This window comes from Solea solea, chromosome 8 (genome assembly GCF_958295425.1).
Source record: "Solea solea chromosome 8, fSolSol10.1, whole genome shotgun sequence".
NCBI lineage: Eukaryota > Metazoa > Chordata > Actinopteri > Pleuronectiformes > Soleidae > Solea > Solea solea.
The window spans coordinates 205,282-232,742 of record NC_081141.1 but is presented as its reverse complement, the minus strand read 5'-3'; the positions used below and the strand labels follow the sequence as shown (position 1 = coordinate 232,742).

The following is a 27,461-nucleotide window of genomic DNA, read 5'->3' as shown; positions in this document are numbered from 1 at the left end:
TGGCCTGGCCTGGCCTGGCCTGGCCTGGCCTGGCCTGGCCTGGCCTGGCCTGGCCTGGTCTGGCTCTACCAGCAGGTGGTATGCCACACACACCATTAAATGTGACAGACAGCTGATTTCACTGCATCACAGGTTGATGCTGAAAGTACAACAGACTCGGAGTGAAGTGAAATCCTTTCAGAGTGGGGTACAGTACATGAAGCACAGACAGCAGCATCTGTTACATGCATGCATGTCACATTTCAATCATTTTACCATCATTTTTTTTCTCTGCACACACAAAAAAAAACTTCTCCACATTTTACAGCTTATTGGTCATGGTGGGCTTTTAATTTCAGCCACAACTCGCCGTCATGGGAAATAATCCAAACCTGATATATTTAACAAAATTCCGGGCCTGTGCCTCCATAAGCCAGATAAGAAGTGCATCCTTTTTTGATCCACATCTTAGCAAAGCTGTGGGTCGATCCTTGAGTCGGGGGGATGAGCTCATAATTATGAGTGAGCGTGACCGTGTTATACAACACATAGGCGTCTTCTCTCCGTGCCATGACCTTCTCTGCCCAGATTTGCGTCCGCCTAGCTTTGCCCTTTTGGTGGGGCATGTTGTGTAAGTAAAGGGGCACAACGTGAATAACATTGGTATTTGCGCAGCAGCCTGTGCTGAGTGGAGAGAGCTAACTGGAGCAGGAGAATGGTGCTGTTCGGCGAGGCTCACGGCTGTTATTCCTACAGGCCATGAGCGTGAAAGGAGCTAATGCCATCTGACAGTTCTGGAGCAAGAAGAGGAGAGAGAAGGGGGGGTGTTAAGAGATGGAGCGGGATGGGGTGGGAGAGTATGGTGTGGTGTTGGAGGATAGAGAAATAGGGGATGAACTAGATATGGACAAAGAAGGGATGAGGACTATGTGAGGGGAAGATTCTGTAGAGACCTCTTTTGTTACCTAGTGGAGAAAATGGCCTCTGAGAGTCATCACTTTTTATTATCTGACGTATTAAAAGTCAGGATATTCCTACAGTTTTACTCTTCACTTATATGTGTTTGACCAAGCAGCTCTCAGAGTGCAAGCACATCCAGACTAGGGCCAGGAAATAAGTTCTGGAGTATGAGTGCTCAACTCTGGGGAGTTCTTGCGGGGGGCAAGTGCCATGCACGGGTGGGCAGCGCCGACTGAGGCACAGCCTCATGCTGCACGGGGAGAGCCGGGAGCTCTGGGTAGCACCGGAGAAGGGAAACCATTGCAAGGGAACGCAAAAAGTATTGTGAGCATTGCTTGATGTATGTAGATTAAGTCTACGCACAACAAACACCCTGTGTCTCTTTGCTATTGATGTGAGATTCCATGCAGAACAATGAGCGAGTAAAACAAGAGCAAGCAAATTACGTGATGCCTAAGAAATGCAAATTTCAAGATCTCTGGCTCACAATAGAAAATGTACTCATTTTCCCAAGATTCCAAGGACCAACACTTTTCGACCTTTGAATTTGAGGGAATTGGTCCTGGAAAGTCCTTGAATTTTATGTCAACCAAGGTGTGGGAACCCTGATTCAAACGGATTGCAAAGGACTCACTGACAGTCATCGCTATTTATTGTGTGCTCTATTAAAAGACACAATATTCCAGCAGTTTTAATGAAAACACAAACCAGTGTGTGTGGGACTCAGTCTCAGCTGTCGAATAGAAAACACACACTCATGCACACTCACACACTTTGATCAAATAGCAGGGAGACATTGAGGGAGCATGAGCTGGACACTGTTGTAAAAACATTTCCACTTCTTGTCTCCGAATGGTAAAATCGGTTTTACTGACAGAGAGAGACAAAAGATGGGAAAAAAAGAAGTCGTGTTAGGGAAAGAGTTGACAGCAGACCGACAGAGAGACAGACAGACAGACAGAGAGAGTGGGATTCCACTGTAATTTGACAGGCTCCAGTCCCACTTGGGCTTCAGCGGCAGCTCTTTTGAAGGAGGCGTACAGCAGACGCCCTGCTGCCAGCCTAACCTGTCATTATCGACACAGCACAGACGCACAGAGAGATGCTGCCGCTGTGACTTCTTTTCTCATTCTCCTTTAAAAAGCTTGTTGAGGGTAAAATCCAATTGTAACGTCATGTTTAGGCTTGAGGCATAAATTTCCTCTCACTGTATATCAGATCAGAACAAGCGCAATTTGCAAATGCTGCATTCCCTACAAGTGTATTTTACTGTATTATATAATATGTACCTGTATTTCTATTGGATGTACACATATAGCTTTCCTTTAGGGCCCAAATGTCAGTTTGAGCCAAAATGGCTGCCTTCCTGTTGGGTTTAAATGATGTCCAAGAGACTTTTATTCTAGATCTTATCTTGATAAAGGTGTGTATGTGAAACCATTTGCTGGGGCTGTTTATTTTAAATGTTCTAGGGGGCGCTGTGGAGCCATTCTGCTGTGCACAGTCCTTGGACCCACATCAGACTCAAAAGTGTGCTATTGTTGTCTAGTCTGTCAAGTTTCATGAGTATGTGACCATCTGTTTGCTCTCAGGATCAATTTATGGAATTTTTGCAAAACCTTTGAATTTGCAGCATTACCATGGTAACAGCATTTTACTATAAGTCATGAATAATCTGCAGTGTGTTTTTGGCCATGTCCCCCAATTCCGAGGTGGATACAGTAATTCCTGTGAGTCGTTTTCTGTCTGGGAACTTTATCTTTATTTTTTATTCTGTTGATTACAAATCTTTCTTTGTGCTGCTGACTTTAAAAGTCTGCACAAAATGACCTGCTGTAACAGTGTTTGTACTTCTGTCACGTCAAATTATATATGAGAATATGTGTTACTTTAGAGTGCCTTCATTTATTCATTATAATATTGATATTTGGTGTATTGATTATTTCATGCTATGGTTATGGTATCAGAAGGTGAGCGTGTGGTAGAGATATATCACCAAATGTTGACCTCCTACTATTATGTTGGTACATTTTCAAGTCATGTAAAAATATTCCCCCCCGGTCTACTTGTTAACTCACAGTTAGCTTTGGACAGGACACGATTCATCACATTCTAGCGTCATTTAGCAAAGCAAACCCACATTTTCAGCAGTTTATTCATTACATTACATGTCATTTTACATGTCCATCAGTGTATGTATGTATTCAAACATAATTGACATGCTTGACATGAGTAGTTTTGTCATAATTTGGGCATTGGTTGGGATCGGAAGAAATGCATCATGAAGTAGCACATGTGATCTATTGCACTTACTGTATATGAATTAAAATGGTTATATGGCTCATGGGAGGAGTTTCATGTGGGTTTCATGTGGGCTACTCAGAGCAGGAGCTGCCCAGTGCTGTGATGGTGTCCTGCAGGAGGTGCCATCCATCATAGATGATAGTTGATGGTCTGTCCAGCTTCTTCCTGTCTGCTGCCCTGACCCTTCCACTAGAGAGCAGCAGTATGGCCAGTCCAGTTCAGTTTATTGTTCAGGTGAAGTACTTGTTCATTGGTGTTTGGGGGGGTTCAGTTATTGTCCTGCCTGCTGCGTGAAGTTACACAACTGCTGACTGGAAATGTCAAACCAGAAGTCTTGCACAAAAAGAATTGTGTACATCTTCTTTCTTCTTGCTGCTGAAAATAAGTTCTACATCTGTCGCTGGCTGCACTGATTTCTAAAAATCTGCCTGACTGAGACCCTCAGTTGGAATGAGACAAAAGGCCATGGAGGAGGACGTCCCTCCTGATGTGCCTCAATCCGCTGTGGAGATTCTTCATACTAGGTTCGGGGTGGGGTCTCCACTGTGAAGCTAACACTCGTAGTGTGTCTGTGTTTGGTGATTCTTTGATCAGTGTCGGATTTTTCAACCACATGACTGAATAAATGCACAGGTATGTGGTACGACACTGGATTTACAACACAAGCTTTTTGTCTTCAGTTACAGGGAGCCATGACGATCATGTTCCATCTCCAATGTGGATAACTGTATAATGTTTCATAACCACTTCATCTTTTAAAAGCTGGATTCAGATCTGTGTCATCTAATTCAGAAAAGTGAGCCACGGCTGGAAGATAAAGCCCTTCAGCTGACAGAAACCAAATAACATCAAAGGTGGTTTTGGATGTTTGGCAGCAGACTAGACGATTAGCAGCAGCAGCAGCAGCAGCAGCAGGAGCCGCCGCAGCCTCTCCTCCATTATTAAAGCTGCTGGCCCACATCTATAGATTATAATGGCTGCTCAGCTGCCTTTCAGGTCACAGACTGCTTCACTTTGATCAGCGTGTTTGTGTTTGTGAGTGAACAAGTCAGCTCATGCTGATGAATTATCAGGCTCTTTGTCTGCTGACAGAGCTCACATGGAGCTCTGTGTTTGTGTGATACTGCCCTCTGCTGGGGAAGTGGGTTCTCACCACCCTGGCCTTCTGATACCAAAGCCTGGCCCTTATCTGTAGCTGCCCCTAAACCCTATGAGTTACCCATGGAAATGAAATCTGCCCCAACCACTGAACATGTTAAATCACTTTTAAAGACCCACTTCTTCTCTGTGTTCACTTCAGGATAAGAAGAGTCAACCCGTCATTTTATTGTTGTTCTTATGTTACTATTTTACTTGCTCAAACTTGGTTGTTTTTAAATGTGCTCTAGAAATAAAGTTGACTTGACATAATCATAGCTTATAATGATAATATATTGATTATTTCAATTCAATATTCTAATACTTTACATTACTGTACAGTGACAACATGGTAATTGTATGGTTATATGTTCTTTACCTGTGTAATTATGGTAATAACATCTTATTTCTAATATATTTACAGCTTTGTGATGATGTCACAGGAATACCATGTCATTCCCAAAGTAATAGCCTGGCATTCAAAATGAGTGTGGGCTACTATCAGTGTAATACCTCCACATTAGCATCTTGCTTTCAATGAGCCAGCTCGTCTATTTCCAGTTAGAGATGTTTGTACAGTCGCTGCAGAAGATACCTAGAGTGTTTATTGACGCATTACAGAATTTAGTGGAGGCGAGGCTGTACACACAGGGACGCATACATGTAACCACTTTGTCACTTTAGGCCACATTGAATCCCTCAGTGTTAACTACAAAACAACTACTATCAAACAATGTATATGCTTTCAATTGACATTGGTATTTTTAATCATTAACGTATTCATATGAAGTCCAAGTTTCATCTCAACAACAACTGACTGGAATTACTTGGAATTATTTAATTACAATTAAATAAATGTAATTCATACATGTTGGAAATAATTCATACAGTTTATATAAGTTCTCATCCTTGCATTAGGCTATAGAGCAGTCAATATATTGATGGTATCTCAAGTCGTATCTGTCACATTTAAATTGAGCTGCACTGTCAATATTGAACTACAGCTTGACTAAAGAATCACATTCCGAATCACTTTCATATCAGCTTGTATATGTATATGTGTATATCAAGTTAATCTGAATTCTGACCTGGAATGTAATTGCAGATACAACCTAATGTTTGTTAAACTATATATATATATATATGTATATGCTCCTGTTCTATAAAAGGTTTTTCATACGAAAGCCGCTCACACATGAACTCAAACATAAGTGTGCCTTTCACATATGAGGAATATGAGGTCTAGAGATTCTGCTTCTTTGTCATGAGATTCAACTTCAGTAAAGTCTCCCTTATGTTTCATCTGTATCTGTTGACCACTAATCTTTAAATCTGGATGATAATTTAAGCATTGTTATGGACTCCAGTGCTATTTAATTAAATAACTTAAAAGCTTGAAACGGGCACTGGTACTGGAGCTTTTCCAGCCGTAATGGCCCTGTGAGCAAACTGGGTCACATGACATTCAGAGCTCTATATACAGTGTCACGGACAGGTTACGCCTCAGAGTTCAGCACAAAAGCCATATTGCTAAATTAGCCACAATCATTAGCATGAGGACGGTTTGTGTGAGTGGCTGTTTTAGTGGTCATTAAACTCAAAATGCTGGCCAGGTCACCTCAGTTTTATATGCCCTTTGGAGGTTCAGACAGAGAACAATTGCATTGATCTGCTGCTCATCAAGGCTCCAAAAAGGCAAATGCATCTGGGAAATGTAATGTGGCTCTAATCTAATCTGCAGAATTGGACACAAACTAAAACCCTGAGGTCAACTCATGAACAGCCACAATCAAATGGAAAAGGCAGAGGCAACGACCTCCGAGATGACTTGTCACAAAGAACATATCAAGGAGTCAGGATATCACTGACAGTACAGCTGATGTATGTTACACAATGAACTAGGTACAGATACAAAAGTAAATCCAGTACTTCACTCTGAGACTACGTTGTAATACTTTAATTTGGAAGTGACATTTTCAAACAACAGAGTATTGATGTTCCATGTCATACGTCACCTCTGTCCATACTAGCAATCAGAGAATGCATCACCTGACATTTTTTTAATTTAAAGGTTTTTTTAGAACTTTACCTGATTATAGCTATTACTATCTGAGATATACACATCTGATCTTGTTAAATAGAACTTCCAGTGTTACATTTAAAATGCTGTCATTCAAATCCAATGAGTTTGGAATTTGTGTGTTTGTTTTTTACAGTTTTGCCCATTATAAAAAATAGTGATTGAAAATGTAATTATGTTTTTGTGACGTCATCACTGAGCAGATCTACCCACAATGTAAAGGGAACATATACTTAGGTGATCACCTACCCATCACAAAGAATTCTGGTTGATCTGTCAAAACCTGAAGACTGAAAGTTTTTAACAGAAATCCAAACTTACAGATAACCCCATGTTGATGTAAACATAACCTCCTTTGTGGAGGTAATTATGGATGCTAACTTGATGTCCATTATTAGTATTAGTCCAATTGTTCGGCTATCAGAAAGTTAAAACAGAGAAGGAAATCTAATACTATCCAAACCTCATTAATTGCTTAACTTAGCACAAACAGTAAAATTGTATCTTAAAGAGCAGCAACAGCATTTTAACTGTGATGTTTATTTGTCATATGTCACAAAATGTTTCTAATTTATCTTGTGACTGGTGAGGTTTATAGTGTGGCCCATAGGCAACATTCAATGGTTCCTTGTGAACCATTGAATTAATCAATACATTGGACACTCAGGGACTGTTTATAGATGATCTCTTATTCTAATCCATGTTAGACATAGACAACAGATATAATTTGTGACATTTCTGCATAAAAATATCTGTAAATGACACTATACTTTATTTTGTTTAGTTGTATGCTGACATTAGCCAAAGCATTTCCAACTAAATCCATATAAATCTGTATTTCTATTCAAGGTAAGGTCAGTTTCATTTAGGTTGCCATTTAATAATCATAATAATCATCCTACTGTCGCTGCTGTAGATCAGTGGTTCCCAACCTTTTTTCCTTGAAGCCTCCCTTGCTTGTGTCCAGGACAAACCAGGCCCTCCCGACTCGAACCCTTGTCCAGGGCACGCACACAAAAAAGAATAAAGTAAAAAGTTCATATGCAAAAATAAACAGCAGTTGTAGTTTTTTCTTCCTCTTCTCACAGTGCGTATAGATAAAAACTGTCCTGTGCTTCCATTGAATCAAAACCAAGGTATTGCCTTGTTTTCTTTTTTTTTGATCCCGGTGAGTCTTCGGTACTTTGACGTCTCTCACACAACAGGCACGTGATCAAGTGTTGGTGATAAATAGCTTAATATAGTTTATATTATATATTATATTATAGTTTTTATATGGGTGATACTGCCTTTTAATTATCCAGTAGAGTGTCTGATTGGGATGCACAAATATAATTACATTAACCTCACAAACTCAGAGCAGTCAATGCTCTGCGCCCCCCCAAGTGATCTCTGGCGCCCACCTAAGGGGGGCTTGGACCCCAGGTTGGGAACCATCGCTGTAGATAACGGTTATTTAGAGGTTTGGAGAGATTATTAGCACTCCAAACTCTAGAAGCACTGGACAACTCAGAGCTTCCTGTGTAACATCCTTTAATTCCTTTAATTCCTAATATTTTCTTAAAAGGTCCATATTTGCTTGAAAACCATTGGGAGATTCATATATTCAGTATGTCCGTCAATGTTATATGAAGGATATACAGTATAGGCTTCAGGGATGTTTTCATCAGTAGAGAAATGCAGAAAGTCTGATGTACTTTGCAACGCTTAAGATTTAAAGTCAGGAAATAGATTCATGCAGTGGGAATCAGAGTGCATGTATCTATAGCTGCATTTCCGCCATGCCGTTTGGAACAATGTCCTGAATGGGCTTGCATTTCCAGCTCATATAGGCCAGATAACAATGGTAGTGTTAGCTATGATGAATAGTGTGACATCATACCAGTGGTACATTTAAAAGGGGCAGCTTTATTTCGCTCCTCCCTTTAGGTGCCAGACCACTGTGGTAGGTGCCATAACAAAATAATATAGGGTTGTAAAGGTTCATATAACAGAGTTGAACCGACTAAAAACAGCAGTCACTCATGGCAGAGTCCACTTTCTAATCCAGTCAGCGGTAATGATGTTTGCTAAGTGATATCAACCAACAAACCAGAAGAACTAAACACAACACATTTAGCTTTTTCCCACCAATTTAGCACATTCATTGTGATCTGTGACCCTAAATGTGTACCCATTCACACTGTATGAGTGTGAATGGGTATGAAAGATGTGCTGTATGACTGTTTGAGTGTGAATGGGTGAATGGCAAAACTGTAGTGTAAAGCAACTTTGAGTGGTTATCAAGACCAGAAAAGTGCAAACCATTTATGTACCAAACAGTGATGTTTGTGAACTGGTACACATCTTAAAGAATGTCACAAAAGTGGGACAGTACAGACCAGCTTTGAATGAGCTAAACTGCACTGCTGGGTGGAATCAGGGCTTGTATTCGGAAGAAGACCATTGTGACCTGGGGCCTGTTGAAGTTCTTTGTGTTAACAGTGGAGGGTTTTGTGACGGTGTGTAGAGGAGGGAGGGGATCTAAGACAAAAGAAAAGCTCTTTGTTACTCAATCTTTAGGCAAATGCTGAAAACAAGGCACCAAACAGTGAATCAAACCAGCATTTCAGCTAACAATTTTGTGCTATAACCAGTGACCAGTAGTCCTCACTGAGACCAAAACCTGGTCCTAATGAGACAGATTGACTGTTAACAAAAAGCTAACGGTGAGAAAAAGTGATTAACCTATTCTTAAGATGACTTGGACTTAACCATAGATTTTGTTGGCTTTTTGTTCAATTGGCAAAATCAGTTTCTTTCTCATGTTCCCGCTGGCAGCCTTGTTTTCAGTGGGAGTGTCCATGCATCAGGTTGGTTCCCATCGACTGCAGCTTGCTAACTATTGCCATGTTTCCACCAAGTGGAACTGTCCAGTTTGGGATGCTATGTATTTTTTTACGCTTCCATTACGAATAGTACCAAAATAAGCAGCCCCAATTGTACCAGAGTAATGTAACTGTAAGCTGATTGGGCAACAGAAAAGTGTCACTCCCTGCGACACCCGCAGTCTATTTTCATCCAAAGCTACAAACTGAGCCTGCTGGTTGTCCTCCATTGTTGTCTGTTGTGTTGTTGACTCTTGTGTTACATTTGATGTTGTTATTCGTTGTTGTCGCACCGGTATGACGTCACACCACTACTGTTCTCAGTTGAAAAGCAAGTCTGACCTTGGGCTTTACCATTCCAATCCATACCATACTGTACTAAACTGAACTGTACCATGATGGAAACGTGGCCTGTAGGCCCCGTAAGGCATTTAAACCTTGTGTTTTTCCCACTCTAAATTGTATGTAATTTTGATTAAAACAGCATTTTCATTGTAGAGGAAATTGACTAAATATGATACTAAACTACTGTTGTGTCTGTAGTACATATCACTGTTTTACTTGAGGGACTTTCTACTGTTAAATATTGCAAAACTATTTTAGCTAGATCTGGCTAATCCTACACTGCTGGAAATCACTTATTCTTCCCTGCTCTAAAAAACTTCCCAGGAGCACAATTACTGTTTTGAAGTGTCAAAGAAGTACTGATATCTGAAAGTGTAGCGTAGGCCTTATCTGAGGGGAAAATAATACACATCATAGACATGATATTGGAAAAGTATGTAGATTTTAGCACTTTGTTGCATAGGAGGCATTTCCAATACTTTTATCCTAACATCTCTAAATACAACAGTACAAGGACACAACAGTATAGTAAACAAATAGAATAAATAAATCCCACCAACTACTATTAAACTGTAACTAATAAAATTGGAGTTGGACATTTAAATAGGGTCCTAAAAGGTAAAAAGAAAAAATCTTAAACATTGAATTATAAAAGTAAAAGTGGCATTAAAGATGTGGACCAGAGTGTAAAATGTGATTATGATAATCAAAAGATTGACATAATCAATTTTCGATCAATTTATGTTGCTTAAACCACTTAAACTTAAGAGACTTCAAATATTAAAAATGTTTTCACGTTTACCTCATTAAAACCATTTAATTATTTATTACAGGAGGGTTAGGGTTAGGAGGTTTATATCTTTATTAGAAATTGAAAAGGAAATGAAAGAAAACAAGTGAAGAGTGATATGATATTCTGTGCTATTGACATAGGGGTCACTTAAATATGTTTGTGTAGTGAATTATTTACAAATAAATGTATGTTTATGTGAGTTTGTTTGTTTTGTAAATCCATTAGGATTCCACATCATGACTGGGATGCAATTAACCAGTTTGTGTACTTGATGCACATACTGTAGGTCACATAAGAGAAGGTGAAACTATGAGGTAGAGGAAGTGTAACAGAGACTGGGCGTCGCAGCGTATGTGTCCCAAACATTCCTGATGAGCGGCTTTGTTTGCTCCTCCTGCCTCATGACAGCAGATAACCAGCAGGGCCCGAGCGCTCGCTGCGCTCCAGCTGACTTCAAGGTTAAAGGCAACATGGCTGATTATGCTGTTTGTCCTCGCCACATGGGAGGAGAGGTGCTAAGGTCAAAGGTGACATATGCTGCTGCTAATGGTTCATGAAAGGCCAGTTAAACTATGAAAATTCCTTTAGTAAAGAATTATATCAGTTTGAAGAATACATGCATTAAAAACAGATTTAAAGTGGTCACTTTATTTCTCCTATTCCTCAGGCGTTAACTTAGTAAATAACATTACTACTAAAATCTTTATGTAAGGCTATTCTTGACTAGATCCTCTTGGCCCTGCCTTTGACACACTGACATGTGGTAGCAGACTCTTCTAGTCTTTTTGTCGAATGCAAGCTCCCCTTTGATGCTGTCAACAGGGAGATCTTGTTTGTACCTGCTGACTGACCTGTCCATCGGGACCGCTCAGTTGCTGTTTATGTGAATTCTCCTCCCAAGCCCAGCAGCAACTGGCTCAGTCGTTTAATTATTGTGTTAGTGCATTCTAGAAGTAGACCTTTAAAATACATGTAAACAAAGTGGCCTCAGCGCTCTGTGCGTTTCATGCCCTCAAATTCTGACCCGGAAATGGTAGAAGAAGCTACTGCACAGAAGAAAACAGTGGAGAAAAACTCCAGACTACAGCATCTTTGGACTAAAGAGACTGAATTATACTTTATTTATCATTAAATATTTTGAAATGACCAAGTGCTAGAGGAATGGTACTATACCAACCAGCATATGCTGTGTTCCATTTACATTAGAACTCAGAAGTCGGAACTGGAAGTGATGTCTTCTTTCAGTTGAGAAATGCAAACCTATTAGGCTAGCCATTGTTAGCAATAGCACTTGATAACAACATTCCTCATGGTATTGTGTGCACATAAACTAAAACATAAAATATGTCTACAGTTAAAAATTAAAATTTTGATTTACTGTGAAACTAATATGGCAGAAGTGCTATCAGTGGTTAAAGTAGCAGAGTTTGTATGGTTGCTGCCATCTTGGAATCCTAACTCGGGTTACATGAGGTTGCTCATCGCTTCTTGTTGAAAAACCCTAGTTCAGAGGCCTTCAATGACCTCAGAAATGTGACTTCTCACTACAAATGGAATGGGAAATGGTATACTGTACATTCAGGTGGACGCAAATTAGCCTCAGCACCAAGCTTGTATTTGTACTACAACAGTGAGGAAAACGTGGAGCTACCCAGCACCCTGATTCGAAGACGGAATTTATCCTCTGTCATCTTAAAGGTAGACAGCTTCAATATTTGCCGAGTGAAATTACGCTCAACAGTGCAGCAACATATCTGCAGCAAACATGAAAGTGTGACTGATTTTATATGAAACAAATACATGTTCTGACTAGAAATGGAAAACACCTAATACTGACTCACTGAAAGAAGACATATCGCCACCTAGCTTTGTAGAGTAGAACACATGAATTTCTTGCTAGCACCAGGACAAGGTAATTGAGCTGTTCATTGGGACGTTTGAGTCTCTGCCTGCTTGTATTTGAACAAACCTTCTGTTTTGTTTGTGAATGTGAAAAGCTTCTTATTTGTGACTTAGTGCAGCCAGGTCATTAGCATTCTCAATGGGGGTTGGGCCGTGGGGGGTGGGGGTGCTGCTGCTGCTGTGAGAGTGAACAGGAGGTATTGGTATTGGGTGGAGCTGTGGAGAGGGTGGGCCGGTAGCCTGGCTGGAGGATCAGGACAGAGCTTGTCCACTGTAGTGTGGAGTTGGGACCGGGGTAGAGAGGAGGCAGCCTGCTGGACACACGTACAGGTTATAGGCAGCAGCGTGTAGGGTGTGGCACACTGGTGAAACACTGGATGCTTCTCACTATGATCCCCTAGCCAGACCACTGGAGGGGATGAAGGAAGAGAACCCACTGGATGGTAAGATACTGTACCTCTGTAGCTCTCACATGTTTTAGGCTTGTTACCATGGCACCAAGTTAAGGGGTTAAAGTCATGCTGACAAAAAAAGTGTTTGGCAGAAAATGAGATGACGTGGATCATTTCAGCCAAAGGTGCAATTAGGAATACAGAGAGTGATATCCGTGAAGTTGTGTTTAAAGGGTTGTCTTCAGTTGTGTGCCCCCCCAATACCTGCAATACTCGTTGCTTGTTCTGTTCTTGTAGAAATATTGAAATAATTCAGCAAAATAGGCTGTGATTCTGAAATATTACTTGTGTACACACTGGCAGATGTACAAGACTTTATCCAATCACATTACACAAAAGAAAGAAACCAGAAAGTATCCAACACAAAAACATCTGCAGTAGGAAGATGGCCCAACATTGTGAGCCTCATCTACCTCGTAATACATTGACATTCATGTTCAAATGTAAATTTCACCAATTTTCAGTCATTTCATTTGTGACTGTGCTATGATCAAAGATGTCATTTTTTATTTTATATTGTACAAGTGCAGAAGGGAAGTAGAGACAGTGATTACTCGAAAACCTAGTTTAGATTTAGATTTTCTGAATGAATGAGTCATGGAAATAGAATTTCCACTCCAAATTCTGTTTAAACAGTTTAAAGTCCAGTCTGCATTGTGGTTAACAGAGTTACCTCATCTTACATACATTAAACAAGGTTAGATCAAACTAAGTAGAAAAGTCACATGTTAACATTCTCTTTTAAATCACTAAAGTATACAGGACTGCAACCATGTCTGAGTTAATACATTAATTAGCAACTTTAATGATTAATTCTGAGGGTTTTCAGCTTCTTAAATGTGAATCAGGGGGTTTCTTTGCTTCTCTATATCAAATACTAGACATTGTCTTATTGGCATTTGTTTTTACCTTCCTGTCATTGTATGGACAAATCAATTAATGGAAGAAATAATTAACAGATCAATCAATAATGAAAATCTTATGTGTTAGCTTGTACCTTTGACTTGACATCAGCTGATCTGATGGGGGACGGTGGTTAATTTTATGGGGTGGACCCTGATCCATCAACTGCAACATTGTTGATGTTCAGGAACAAAACAAATGGTTCCTTCCGCCTCTTGGTCTTCACCTTCTCTATCGACCCACGGCCTGACTTTCCACTCCGTAACCAATCGAGCTGTGAAACTTTAGCTGTAACCTTCTTCTCTGCCTCACTGGGTGCTTCAATTAGTTAATGTCTGTGTGTTTTGTCAGCTTGAACCTCTGTTTATGCTTGGACATGCACTTTGGTCCTCTTCAGAAGTGCCACAGGCAGGGGGACCGAGGGGAGGGGAGGGGGGCACACTCATTCTGGTGCAGGGCCAGAGGAGGAGGAGGAGGGGGCGGCGGTCGTATTGTTGAACGGCAGCGAAAATAGGACTATCAGTTCCACTCAGATAACCCCTAGCTGTCATTGGACCTCAAGCCAAGCGGTGACCCCGGGGCTTGAACTCTGCGGTCATGTGACCAGGCAGTAAAGTGACCAGTGCTGTTGCAGGGCTCTGACTGCGGTCAGAACGAGGCAGGCTGTCGAGGAAATAGGAAGCAGGGAGAGATAGAGAAAGAAAAGAATCATGAGGCGAGCAGGCCCACTGGCCTTTCTTTAGCTGAGTCCTTGCTTGAATGGGGCCGAGGCAAACTGGAAGAAGCATGAAATGGATACATGGGAAGGTAAGGAAGGCAACTGGAGGAGGAGGCTATCGTTTTCTTTTAGTGAATGAGAGAGGACGGTTGTGTGAAATCAAGCAGAGAACATACACATGTATATTTGAGGCGGTTTCATTTTCAGTCCGTTATTACTAATTCATCAAATACATCTTTAAATAAAGAGTATTTGAGAAACAACTCATTGTGCTGCTTTAAAAAACAATATAGCCGAATATATTTAGCTATTGAAAATAAGGAAAACTTTTCTGTCGTTTCCAGATAAACACTGTTCTCTTGATTTCTTCTTTAGCTCAAGCAAACTGTTGCCAAATCTGTGTGTTGTATGTGACAGGATTAGTCGTCTACACTCAGGCGTTAGTCAATGATTTTCCGGTCAGTCTTTTCACTGCACTACCTGTGATGCCTTCAAGTGCTTTGTTTTTGTCGGTGGAATCGTGCATCTCTGCAGTACTGTATGTATTGATCTGTGGTACGTGGTCGCAGGGCAGAGTTGATATAATGGAGAATGTGGCTCGGCTGCTCACTCACCAATTTCTCGAATGCTGAGTTTTAACATATTGTTAATTTTCTTCCCTTTCTTCTCTTTTCTTGATGCTTCACTTTGACCCTGTTTTGAATGATGGTGTTGTTCTTCACAGTCAACATTTCTTTCTCTCCCGGCCTTGGCGAGCTTTCCTTGACCCACGCTGACGATACTCTCCCCCAAAATTGCTTTTAGCTCATCTTGCTTTTGTCGCTTCATTTGGCGAGGTGAATTATCTTAAGTGCTGGAGTAAAATAACCTTCTTTTGGCAGTTTTCACTCTACATCCCACTGGGAGCACCCACCCACCCACCCACCAAGCCTCCAAACCGCCCCCTCACCATGTATTGCAGGAATTTGGAATGTGATCCTTTCTCACTCTTGAGATATATTCCACATGGCAAAGCAAACTCAGTCACCAAAGTGTTGTGGACTGTTCCATCACTGGTGTGCGCTTTTCTTTGTGACAAGTGCTCATCTCACTGTGTTTGCTGATTGTGCCGTTTACTTAAATTATTATGGGTTTTTTCCCTTTCTTATCTGTACGTGATGACTTTGAGGACAGTGGAAGAATTTCTGCTTGTGTTTCCTTGACTTCCTCAGGGAATTTCGGAATAGCATGTGGAGGAACTGTGATACTGTAATTGTCCCCTCCCCCCATCATGTTAATCCTCCTGCCAGCAGCAGCCATGTTGGTTGTGCTCCAGCTGAAGGAGAGTGAACTCCTCACTTCTTTCTCCTGTTCCTCAACACATTACATTAAATCGGCGTTATTGTTTGATTTTACTGTATTAGAGCATTTGTGGCACTGAAAACAAACCAAAGCACTAGAGGTGAGGATGTGGATGTAGATGTGGGGCCAGAAGCTCTGTGTGTGTTTGTGTGTTTGTGTGTGTGTGTGTGTGTGTGTGTGTGAAGATCAATAGTAACAGTGGGGGAGGTCAGGGACTCCTGTGACTCTGTAATGCCGCCTATAAATAGCCAATAACAGGCTGCTCATTTTGTGCATGCTCCTTTTCTCTGATTTGGCTGAAACATATCCATCTCCCCTGCTTTGTGCAAACCAAACCATCAAGTCCACCATGTTGCTCATCTTTGCCTTTCAAGGGTGTGTTATTTCCACTGGCCTTGCACCCTTCCCCCTGCACACACACACACACACACACACACACACACACAGAATGGGACTTTGCAAATGTCATTTAATTTTTATTGAACATGCACCGACTGACGCAAAACATCTTTACATTTGACAGTGTTTGGGGTATTTTTCATGCATGTGGAGTCATCACGGTTGCCTGCTAATACAGAAGAGAGAGAGTCCACATTAACATTAACAAGCACTTTTATGTGCCCATGTATCAAAAAGGATGTGCTGTAAAAAACTAAACAACAAAAGATACAGAACACCTGGTTTATATCAGTGCATGCTGGCTCTTGACATTAAAGAGCAGCTCAGGGCCAAGACGCAGCTCCTGCAGAGGTTTTAATGTTCAGCAAACACGGTGGAAAGAAACAAGACGCCGGCTTTAACAGTGATGTCTAACAAGCCTCATTTCCACACAGCTTTAACCACATTTAACGTGGGCGTAAAATACAGAACACGCTTCATAATCACAAAATGGAAAACAGTTGCACTTTGTTAAAAGAATAGTGACTATAGTAGATACTGGTACATTTTAATAGCTCAACTCAAAAGTGAATATTTGTTTAATTTAGGGCTGCAATTATTAATTGATTAGTAATCACTAAATTGATCTTCAACTATTTTGAGAATGGATTACTCAGGATTACTCATTTTTAGTGTAGGGTTATTATTAAAACAATCGATGTGAATATTCAAGACATTTGACAACATCATCATTTCACGGTTTGCAAAACACAAATCAACATTTTTTAACCAAACAATTATCGACTGATGAATTGATTATGAAGATAATTGTTAGTTGCAGCCCTGGTTTAAATCTGGTTTAATTCTGAATTTAAATAAAAACAGCAACAACTGTAACTAAAGGGAATCTCCTTCAGACAGATGGTTCTTTATTTCTAAGCTAAGATACTTGAAGATATGTTGTCACTAGTATGAAACAAATGAGCCAGTCCTACCATTTGTCTACAGCACAACACTAGTTGAAATATTAAAGCTCATGTATGTAAGTCCACACCTAGCTCCTCCTCTTATATGCAGACATTGGTTTTTAAAGAAAACATTTAAATGATTGTTTCAGATGCTAACAAAGCTGAGACGGGGAGGCAGACTTCAGCACTCGAGCTTTTTCCAACATTATTTAACAATCAGCAACGCTGGCATTTGCATGACATTAACATGGAGCCTATCTTTGGTGTGGTATTACTCAATGCTAATGATTTAGCCTCTAAGCCTGGGTGTATATTATCAGGACAGCAACGTCAACAGGTCGCCTTTGTCTTGGGGATGAGCCCAATCTACAACTGCATGCACGTAACTTTCCAGATTAGCATCACAGTGTGGGCTGCTGGGAAAGCTGGGCCAGAGTCCCAGAGGGTCTTCACATGCTTTTCTACATACCAGTCATAGTAAGACAGAGAGAGGGAGACACTGCTTCCCCTCCTCACCCCCAGGTAGGGGAGATAAGTTTCAGAGGAGCAGAAGAGATATGAGGCGTAGAGGTGGGGGGAGCAGAGACAGAGAGAATTAGAGAGGGTGGGTGCCAGCAGCGGAAAAGTACAGCACATTCCTCCAACCCCCGCTCCTTGTCTCAGCTGGGCATGATTGTGATGGAAAGCCCGAGACAAAACCTGGAGAGAGAAAAAAGCCTTCAGCGGCCAGGCCTTGTTGCTCTGTCAGCCACTCAAAAGGCTGCTTTACATTACACTCTGGGCTTTGTGTGCGCTGACCAGGGACAATGGGGGAGATCTGGCCACGATACATCTCTGTTCTCAGCATGATGCTGCTCAGAGCGGGGGTCCAGAGAGATGGTGAAACCTGGAGAACATCAGGCAGCATTCATCCTAAAGATATCCTCTGGGTGCCATGACAGAAGTATAAGTCACAGAGAGAACATTCATAACATTTAAAGTAGTGAGCAACAAGAGTGTCGCTCGGCTGTGTTGCTGACCGCGGCTTTAAATGCTCCACTCGCATTTCCTGCTTTACGTTTAAATTTGGAATGAAACCCAGGCTGACCCCGGAGAAACAATGCAGCCTTTAATGGGTCCTCGGGGGTGTGTGTGTGTGTGTGTGTGCGTGTGTGTGTGTGCGTGCATGTGTGTGTGTAATGAAACAAAGAGAGGGTGGAGTTCAAGATGAAGTCGTGCTTTATTTTCCAACTCATCACCTCAGCAGTGTGTCAGCTCATCTGTACAAGGATACATTCACACATTTGATGTTTTTATGTATTATTCTTAACTTCTTCAGTTAATTTCCAAATAATCTTTTAACTGTTTTTTCTTCATTGGATGAAGATGTTTACATATTCAACTTAATGTAAGCTTAATGAAGTTAAAACATGAACAAATCACTTTTACTCGACTATTCTTCCAGTGAAACACTGTAAATGCAAGAGACTCATTAAATTGCCCTGTTCTTTATTTTTGTCCGAGTAAAACACCCACAGAGTTCAAACTTCACTTTTAACAAAGGCTCTCTGTTTGAAGCAGTGAAGCCTGCTCAGATAACAGTGATGACGATATCATCACTGTTGCTTTGTCAGGCTTGATAAAGCTGCTTCAGAGCCACTGAGGATCCTCGGCTTCAGCTTCCCTGGTTCATACTGTAACCAGGGAAGGACACGGTTTTCTTAGTTTGCTTCTTTTCCACACTCCTCAGTGACGTGAAAGCTCTGCCATCAGCTGTGAACAAAACTTTAACAACAGAAATCCTCTCTATTTTCTATCTTTTTGGTCGAACTTCTGGAAACTATGCAAAATGTAGAGGAGGAAATAATTGCTTCCCGTTTGCACCAGCGAGCACATTAGCAGTGTACCCAAACATGATATATACATGTGTGTGTAGGTGTGTTACTATGGACACAGATTGCTTTTATGTTAAAATGCTGTTTTGGAATGAAAATATATTGGTGTGGATGCAGCAAAAATAAGAATGTGCTTCCCGTTTACACTGTGGCACATGTGACATGTGAAGTCATACACTGTATTATTTCATGTCATTCCTAATATGGAGCTGAAATGCTCCTCTAGTCCTGGCTTGTAGTCCAGATGAAGCCTGGGATGGTTTTCACGATGGATTTCTTTGTTATTGATTTTGTAATTAATCGTTTTTTCATTCTTCTGTTGTTCATAGCAAGTGGTTCAATATACTGAAGTATTCCTATCGTCTGCTGCTATTGTGCTTTGCTGTTTTATCAGTGTGGTTCTGAACAGCACTTTGGTCAATGAAGCTTGGTGTAAACATATTTGACTCGAGTCATTTCATTTAGGAGGTCATGTGATCACAGTTTGACAAATCGGCCCTGGGAGCATTCCATTTTGTTGAGATGTGACCTCTAACAGACTCATCCGGAGTGGTCATCCAGGTTCATCATGAAAGGAAGAAGCAGCCAAGTAGCTATGTGTGATAATGAAGTGTCAGTTCACCCAAAATCACAAAGGAAAATCGAACAAATTCAGACATGTCTATGTTATCACTGTCTAGTAGATGTGTGGTTAAAAACTACACATGCTCCAGTTAGTGATAATAATCCGACAGTTTGAAAGTTTAAAGTGTGGATTTCCCACAGAAGCTGCTTCAGTATTCTGTCTCTCTCTATTTTATTTTTTTATTTTTCAATTTCAATCCCCTTTCATTGCACTGGCATGACAACAGAACATGGCGTACACACATATACAGTAGAATATGTGAGTGTACTGTATGTCCACCCATCCTCCCGGAAACTCCAAGTTCCTGGAGACAGGATTCTTTACAGTGTGAGATCCCAAAGTAAATGTCATGAATATTTAACTGTTACCCCACAGACAGGACGAGGCGGAGTCATAGGACGCGACACGCTGAGATCAAGTGTGGGTGAAGGTGTGAATCAGCCAGTTTATATGGTGGCCATGCACTTGAAAGACAGGGTGATAGATTTGGCAAATCAGCCCGAGTGAGGGCAGCTAATGGCTATTGTGTTTTTTCCCTGACTGTAGGAAGTCGGGGGCTTTCACTGAAATATATGGTTTTAATGTCTGCTCTGAAAGAGCACATGGTCTGACAAATGGTTGAGTGAGGAGGTGAGGATCCATACTGTCATCAATCTGATCCTCCACATGTTTTATGATGCCAGAGACTGCTACAGTGTTACTGTGATCACAACAGGAAAAGCTTTAGTTTTCAGTCTCTCACTGCTCTGTGGAAAGCTGGGGGATTTTGTCATGATTTACTTTTTGATATCACTTGATGTGTGAATGTGAATGTTTCTGGGTGATATGCCCTTTAAATGTCACAATATGTTGAGGTTATATAGGTGTACAAGGAGAGTGACAATGCACCGTGAATACTCTCTAAAATAAAATATCCACTGTTTATGATCTGTATTACATGATCTTAAAATATGGTTATTTTATTTCAGGTAATTCCTATTTCTTTAGCCTTTTACTGTTAATTGAAGGCTATTTACACGTGTTAGAAATAATGAAATTGACTATAAATACAGTATATCACAAATAATAAGGCTTAAAATTAAAGAAGTATTATTTTGTTTGTTTTTAAATATAATTTTTTGGATGTTTTAATGTACATATATATGTATAATTTTTTATATATTGCCCCCACATTGTTTCATAATATTGTGAATTGCAATATGTTTTTATATCATATCATGTCTATTAGTAAACTGCAGCTGATACATCCCACTGTCGCCTTCTGGTCTAAACTCCAGGTTTTTTAAATATTCTTCTATTCTATTTTTATGATTTTTTTAGTAACACAAGTTCATCTGTTTCCTCTGTATGTGAGCATATGTGAGCATATCATCCGAACACGTACTGATAGTAGAGTAAGAACAGTGTTTTGAGTTCAGAGCAGACAACCTTGTTGCTACAGCAATTATTTACAATTATATACACAAGCATTATTATTTGTAAGGCAAAGTAACATCGTCACTTAATGTGTGAGTTATTCTGGTCTTCATAAAATGTCAGAAATGTGTAAAAGAAAACATTCCAGAAGATTTTTCAATAAGCTCAAACAAATATCAGAGACAATTGTTCAGTTTTTTAACAATAAATCAGTTTGTTTTTATGCTGGAATCAAAGAAATGTAAGACATGTTAATTATAATGGACTATCTTACACAGATCAGTGAAAGATAATTGTTACAGAGAGTCAACAGCATGTCAAGGACGTTTCCATCCTCATGTCACAGTCGTGCAGAATGAAGCAGTGGAAGAGTGGAACTGTTAAAGTCCCAGGGCGGCGGCACAGCGTGACGTCCCATTGTTTGCGTACAGTGTGGCTGCCCCTGCTGATTCAGCAGGCAGCAAACTTAAACCCCACTGCATCATTTAAATGATAATCTCTCTCTCTCTCTCTGTGCTTTTTAGAAGTCCTCCATTCACCATTCATTATCTGGGAGAGGCTTTATACCATGTGTGCACCCCCACCACCCACCACCCCCTCGGGTGGAGGCTTAAGTCTTTGCTCGGTCACATGCCTCTGATGAGCTGCTATCCTGATTCATATATTTACACACACACACACACACACACATACAGAGCTAGAAGCACCAATGTGTTCGTAAAAGGTACAAGTGACAAATGCTTTGTCACTTGGGCCGCACATTTTAGTGAAAGTCTGTTTTTGTACCATAAAAGACATCAAATCCTCTGTAACACTGAGGTGAACAAATGTCTTCCTTCTTTTGATTGAATTCTCTTTGTTGTTTCTCTCTGTGAACCTTGATTTGACAGCCTAACTAAACCCCCAACCTTAACTATAACCAGTTAATGACTAAGCCTAACCTGAACTATAACCAGTTAATGACTAAGCCTAACCTTAACCCAACCACAATCCAAAAATCTAAAATCAGTCCTATAGTTCCTCAGACATTTGGTTTTCACATTTACATTTTTCAATGTTTTCAGCTGAATTGTCAGGATCTGTGACTTTTATGTAAATTAAAGTAGAATAACAAACACATTCAGTACTGATTACTCTATCACGTTTCATTCATTGATTCATTCAGTGCTTTCCTAAGTATTGGCCACAGCCCACTGGTGGACGTTGGGGGTATTGCAGGTTTGCCTCGGACTTTAACAAATGTAATCTTTGTTGTGGGGGGTAATTACAAGATTTCATTTTGTTTTTACATTTTAATAATATAGGTTATGTTACCACTTTGTCTACAATGCTATTTAAATTTTTTAAGCGATATTAAGACTGTGATTATGAATATTTTTTAATAATAGGAACACATTGAAAACAAAATCCAGTCCAAAAAACAACATTTATTTGGTTTTATACAATACTGCCTTTATATAAAGCTGGGCCATAATTCAGTAACAGCATACAGTGTTTAACAATATAAATGTAATCATTATAGTATACTGTATATATTATGGGAAATAATTCTTTTTGGCATTTTCTGTCCATCGTTTTTTAAAAACATTCAATCATGTGTAAAAACTCAACTTTTAATGATCTGACATTGACAGTGATAATTATCAACATCGATGGATTCGAAAATGTTATATTGTGATAATGTATCGTCCAGCATTAGCTATATTATTATTATTATTGTTATTATAGAGAAATATTACTAAGATTATATACAACAGTATAAAGCTTTATGTATGTATGTCCGTGTCTGTCTGACTGTGTAATGATTTCTTTGCATACATGTCAAACAAAGACGAAACGTGTCCTTTAGTGAGACTTATTGTGAATGAGTGCACACACACACACACACACACACACACACACACACACACACACACACAAAGGAAACCTGCTCCTCTAGCTCCATTATTGGCTTTTCAAAGCACACACTCCCAGAGGAGGGTAAAGGTCGTGTCTGTGTGTAGAGTGTGTGTTGCATTACACCAGAGTCTTACATTAATCAGGCATCCAGGTTAATCTCCAGACTCAGCAGGCAGCATTAACCTCAGACCCCCCCCCCCCCCCCCCCCCCCACCACCACCACCATTTTCACTTTACAAAAGTTAGTTACAATTTGCAACTTCACTTTGCCGAGAAACTACTTCATCGTTCACACTAATCCTTTAAAAGATACTGCTAGCATCTGATGGATAACAGTAAATTTGACCATGTAGATTTTTTGACAGTGTGGTGTTCCTCGTCATGGGATATTAAACGTTGTTAAGAGAAAGGAGAGCAGTTGTGCCTCCTTTCAACATAAGAAGACGTCTCCACTCTCCATCCTGCACCCTGTTACACCTCCACTTTCAGAAAATGACAGTCGGAGCTTAAGCATCCTTTGGATTAGCCAGCGCTTGGCTAGCACTTTAAGCCTCAAGCTCCGACATGAACTTAATTAAAAACTTGTGCCTTCAGCAAGGTTTTGAAGTCCCAGTGTGGATTACTAAATCTGCCCCTTCCTGTTTTCCTTGTGTAGATGATCCAGCTGACCAGCGTACTTGCCTTATCTGTGGAGACCGTGCCACAGGTTTGCACTATGGCATCATCTCGTGTGAAGGCTGCAAGGGCTTCTTCAAGCGCAGCATCTGCAACAAGCGTGTGTACCGCTGCAGCCGCGACAAGAACTGCGAGATGTCACGCAAACAGCGCAACCGCTGCCAGTACTGCCGTCTGCTCAAGTGTCTGCAAATGGGGATGAACCGCAAAGGTAACGTACGGACACACGGGAACAGTGTCATCATGAGAACTCAATAGTGAACTGACCTCATTAGTCTGATTTATACAAACAGCACATTTTCATCCTTGAAATACAAAGTGTGACCTACATCCTTCAGCAATTAGACACAATCGTGACTTTATTATATAATGTATAATATTTTGCCCATAAATGTTCACATTTTTTAAATCCTTGAAATCCTTCATTACATTTTTGATACTGCTAAAGCTTTCATTTAAAAATCCCTTCAGATATATTATGAAGTAACAAGTTATAGTTATATTCTCCTTTGTCAAAATGGAAGGTTTTAATTGTATGTAAATGTCCAGTCTTGATGCTGAAATGCTGCTAAATGAGGCTACTGTGCATCGGGATCGTTCCAACAAATGATTTTTCTTTTTATTAGTTGATTTCACAGTTTACTTAAAAATCCATCAGCTCCACTAGTGATTATTGCCCCTTCACTTGTTCTGGAATACTCAGAGGATCTGATCCATTTGTAGATGCTGCCCCCTGGTGGATGAAAATGATACAGCCCCTCAGTTTGTTTGGATTCACACCTTAAACAGATTGACTGTCAGTGTTGAACAGGCAGAGGAGAAACGCTGTAGTCAAAGCATCCATGTTGAAAAGGTCCCGACATGGATGTGAAACAAAGCTCTGATTTTAGATGGAGCTGTGATACTAATGTTGTCAGTGGACTCATTCTTTTCTCTTTTTGTCCTGCAGCGATCAGGGAGGATGGAATGCCAGGAGGGAGGAACAAAAGCATCGGGCCTGTTCAGGTACATCACTGACCTGCTCCTCCTACTTCATACATATTGTCCTGACTCATTCCACACTTAGCTCGCTTACCATTTAGTGCACAAACCTATTCATTCAAATGAGCCAGAGTGCTGTAATGCTAACGAGCCTGAGTGCTGACCTTGTTATGGCATCAGAATAATTGTGTCACTCTGATTATCGGCGCTATTCACCACTGGCTTGGTTTGACAGAACAAATGGTCAGGATAATGGGAGACACAAGGCTAAGTGCCACTGAGCCACTATTCTATTTAGTCCAATTTGAAAAATAAATAAAGTACAGCTTTATTTCTGAATCCTAATGAAAAGGTCCTCTGCCATCGTTATGGAATGATTTGCTGTTTCAAGCTATCTATTGAATTAATCGAAATGTTAAATGAAAACCACCCAGCTACAAATGCAAGACATTTTTGGGAACGTTAATGGATTTCAGAATGGCTTTTTCTATTTGTTTTAGGCGTGTGTATCAAATACACACGCACACGCCGTCTTCCTCTCACTCCATGTTTGATTGTGTGATCTGCAGCACAGAGTTGAACTGCCACACACAGAGTAAGCTTAAAGAAAAATCCTGTGTGTGTGTGTGTGTGTGTTTAGATCACAGAAGAGGAGATAGAGCGGATCATGTCAGGACAGGAGTTTAAGGAGGACGCCCCAGACCACACCTGGGGCAACAACGGCGACAGCGACCACAGCTCCCCCAGCAACGGAGCCTCTGAGGGCAACCAGCCATCGCCTGCCTCCACTCTGTCATCCAAGTGAGTTGTTCATCTCATCCACTCAGCCACGCAGCCCCAGCATTAGGCCCCATCACTGAGATAATGAGCTGTCCCTGACAGTCTAACACCTTGCTCCCCTCTCAGTCAGATTTCAGCTGAGGTATTCATCAGCCTGAAGTGAAGAATGCCTGAATATGCAGCTCCTCAGGCTCAGTAATGATAGAAACACAAAGAACTCGCAGTACTATCTCGCTGTTCTCACTATGGAGACGGGCGCATTGTCTATCTGCTCTCATCAAGGACAAATATTGTCTCGCTACTCACATGACCCTATTTATTTTAGTTGAAATTTGTATAAACATAGGATTTATCTCGGCTGTCTGCAGCACTGTAGCTTTTCAGAATTCATGGTTTATCAAATGAAATCTGAACAGAAATGAACAACAAAAATCCAAATGCTTGAGCAGTGTAGGCTTTGGTATGCGTTAACAAAAATGAAGTGCAAAGTTTTGTCTACAAGTTTGGACAGAAATGATTTTGGTAAAGAGTTGAGAGATGCAGCACGCTGTCCTAGATGAAGGTTTAAGGTGAGAGGGTGGAAAAGAACGGTCTGTATGTTCAGCACAGAGATACAGAAACACAGGAAGCAGAGGAAAACTGGGACAAGGTGGATAAGATGGTGACAAATGTATTTGTCTTCTTCTTCTTCTTCTTCCATCTTCTGCCTTTAGGGGTGTGTCCAACATAATCACTAACCTATTCCTTTAATATAAACAAAGGAAATTCCAAAAGTGTGTAACCTTTGACATCTCTGTGTTTGCAGCCGCTCTGTGGAAATGAACGGCTACACAGCGGCCCTCAGGGACCATTACATCAACACCTCCATGTCCACACACTACCAGCTCCTGCCTCACCTGTTCAGCTACGCCGCTCAGTCTGGCCTGCTGGCCCCGCAGCCCCGCAGCCTCTACCCACAGTCCCACCCACTGGTGCTGCAGCTGGTGGCGGCCGAAGACCTGGCCCCACTGGCCACGCCCATGCTCATCGAGGACGGGTGAGAGACGATGCATTCCAAATATGATCCACATGCATGCTGTGTTGCAGTTCATCACCATATGACCAGACTCTGACACATTGAATTAACGTTAACAAAAATGCACTAATTAAAAATGGTATAAAAATGGCCTTTTTGGCCTGGTTTGTAAACTGCTCACTCCCCCACACCAAAGTCCACAGAGAAAATTACTATTTTTGACTTTGGTGCAGGTGGTTGCATCACAGAAAAGCAGCTCTTTATTTCCATCACAGGGTTGTTAAAACAGTCAATCTCACATTCTTTGTGTTTTTGTGCATCATAGCTACAAAGTGACACAGGTGGAGCTGTTCGCTCTGCTGTGTCGCCTGGCAGATGAGCTGCTCTTCCGCCAGATCTCCTGGATCAAGAAGCTGCCGTTCTTCTGCGAGCTCTCCATAGAGGACTACACCTGCCTGCTCAGCTCCACCTGGCAGGAGCTGATCCTGCTCTCCTGCCTGACTATCTACAGCGCCCAGATCTTTGGTGACCTGGCCGACATCACTGCCAAGTACACGCCGACGGATGATGAGCTGCAGGGGTGAGTGGCCTCAGAAATAAGAAGTGACTGGAACCTCTAGTGTTCCTCAAGCTCTCCCTTCTTTCAGCTTTTTAACACAAAATGAAAGAAGGTAGTTTACAATTAGTGGTTAACATGTGTAACTGCAAAAGGCAAAGCAAATCCAGTTAAGTTAACCCCTGAAGGTTCTGTGACGTGGATGACTGAGGCTCTCCACAGACAAAGAGAGCTTTATACAGAATATGGGGGCTGGAGGAAGATATGATTGTGGATGTGTGGGTGAGTGTTTGTGGGAGTATTTCCCTTTTTATTTCCTTTGGCAGATGTTTTTACTTGGGAACACCAACGGTGTGACTAAGCTTAATAAACCACATAACATTCAATGGAAGTGGTATTCAGCTGTTTGCTCAGTGTGGAGAACAATGTGAGGCCTTGAGGCAATAAGAGGAAAAACACAATATTTATTGTGTAGAAAAATTGAGAAATTGGTCAGATTGGACCGAACACTGG

At 40.9% G+C, this 27,461-nt stretch overlaps 1 protein-coding gene across 3 annotated transcripts in view; it reads left to right on the top strand.

Moving 5' to 3' along the window:
• Positions 1-26,994, top strand: part of LOC131463407 (nuclear receptor subfamily 6 group A member 1-A-like) — a 74,581-nt gene extending 47,587 nt beyond the window's left edge. Inside the window, exons 1-6 of one of the 3 annotated variants that reach the window (XM_058635092.1) lie at positions 12,625-12,810; positions 23,597-23,827; positions 24,566-24,621; positions 25,238-25,398; positions 26,183-26,413; positions 26,718-26,994. In XM_058635092.1, coding sequence (XP_058491075.1) covers positions 12,786-12,810; positions 23,597-23,827; positions 24,566-24,621; positions 25,238-25,398; positions 26,183-26,413; positions 26,718-26,976 — 963 coding nt within the window. In that variant the 5' untranslated portion in view covers positions 12,625-12,785 and the 3' untranslated portion in view covers positions 26,977-26,994. Of the gene's footprint in view, positions 1-12,624; positions 12,811-14,286; positions 14,530-23,596; positions 23,828-24,565; positions 24,622-25,237; positions 25,399-26,182; positions 26,414-26,717 lie in introns of those variants that run through there. The other 2 variants (XM_058635093.1, XM_058635091.1) reach the window with 2 other exon arrangements.
• Positions 26,995-27,461: the final 467 nt, after the last annotated feature.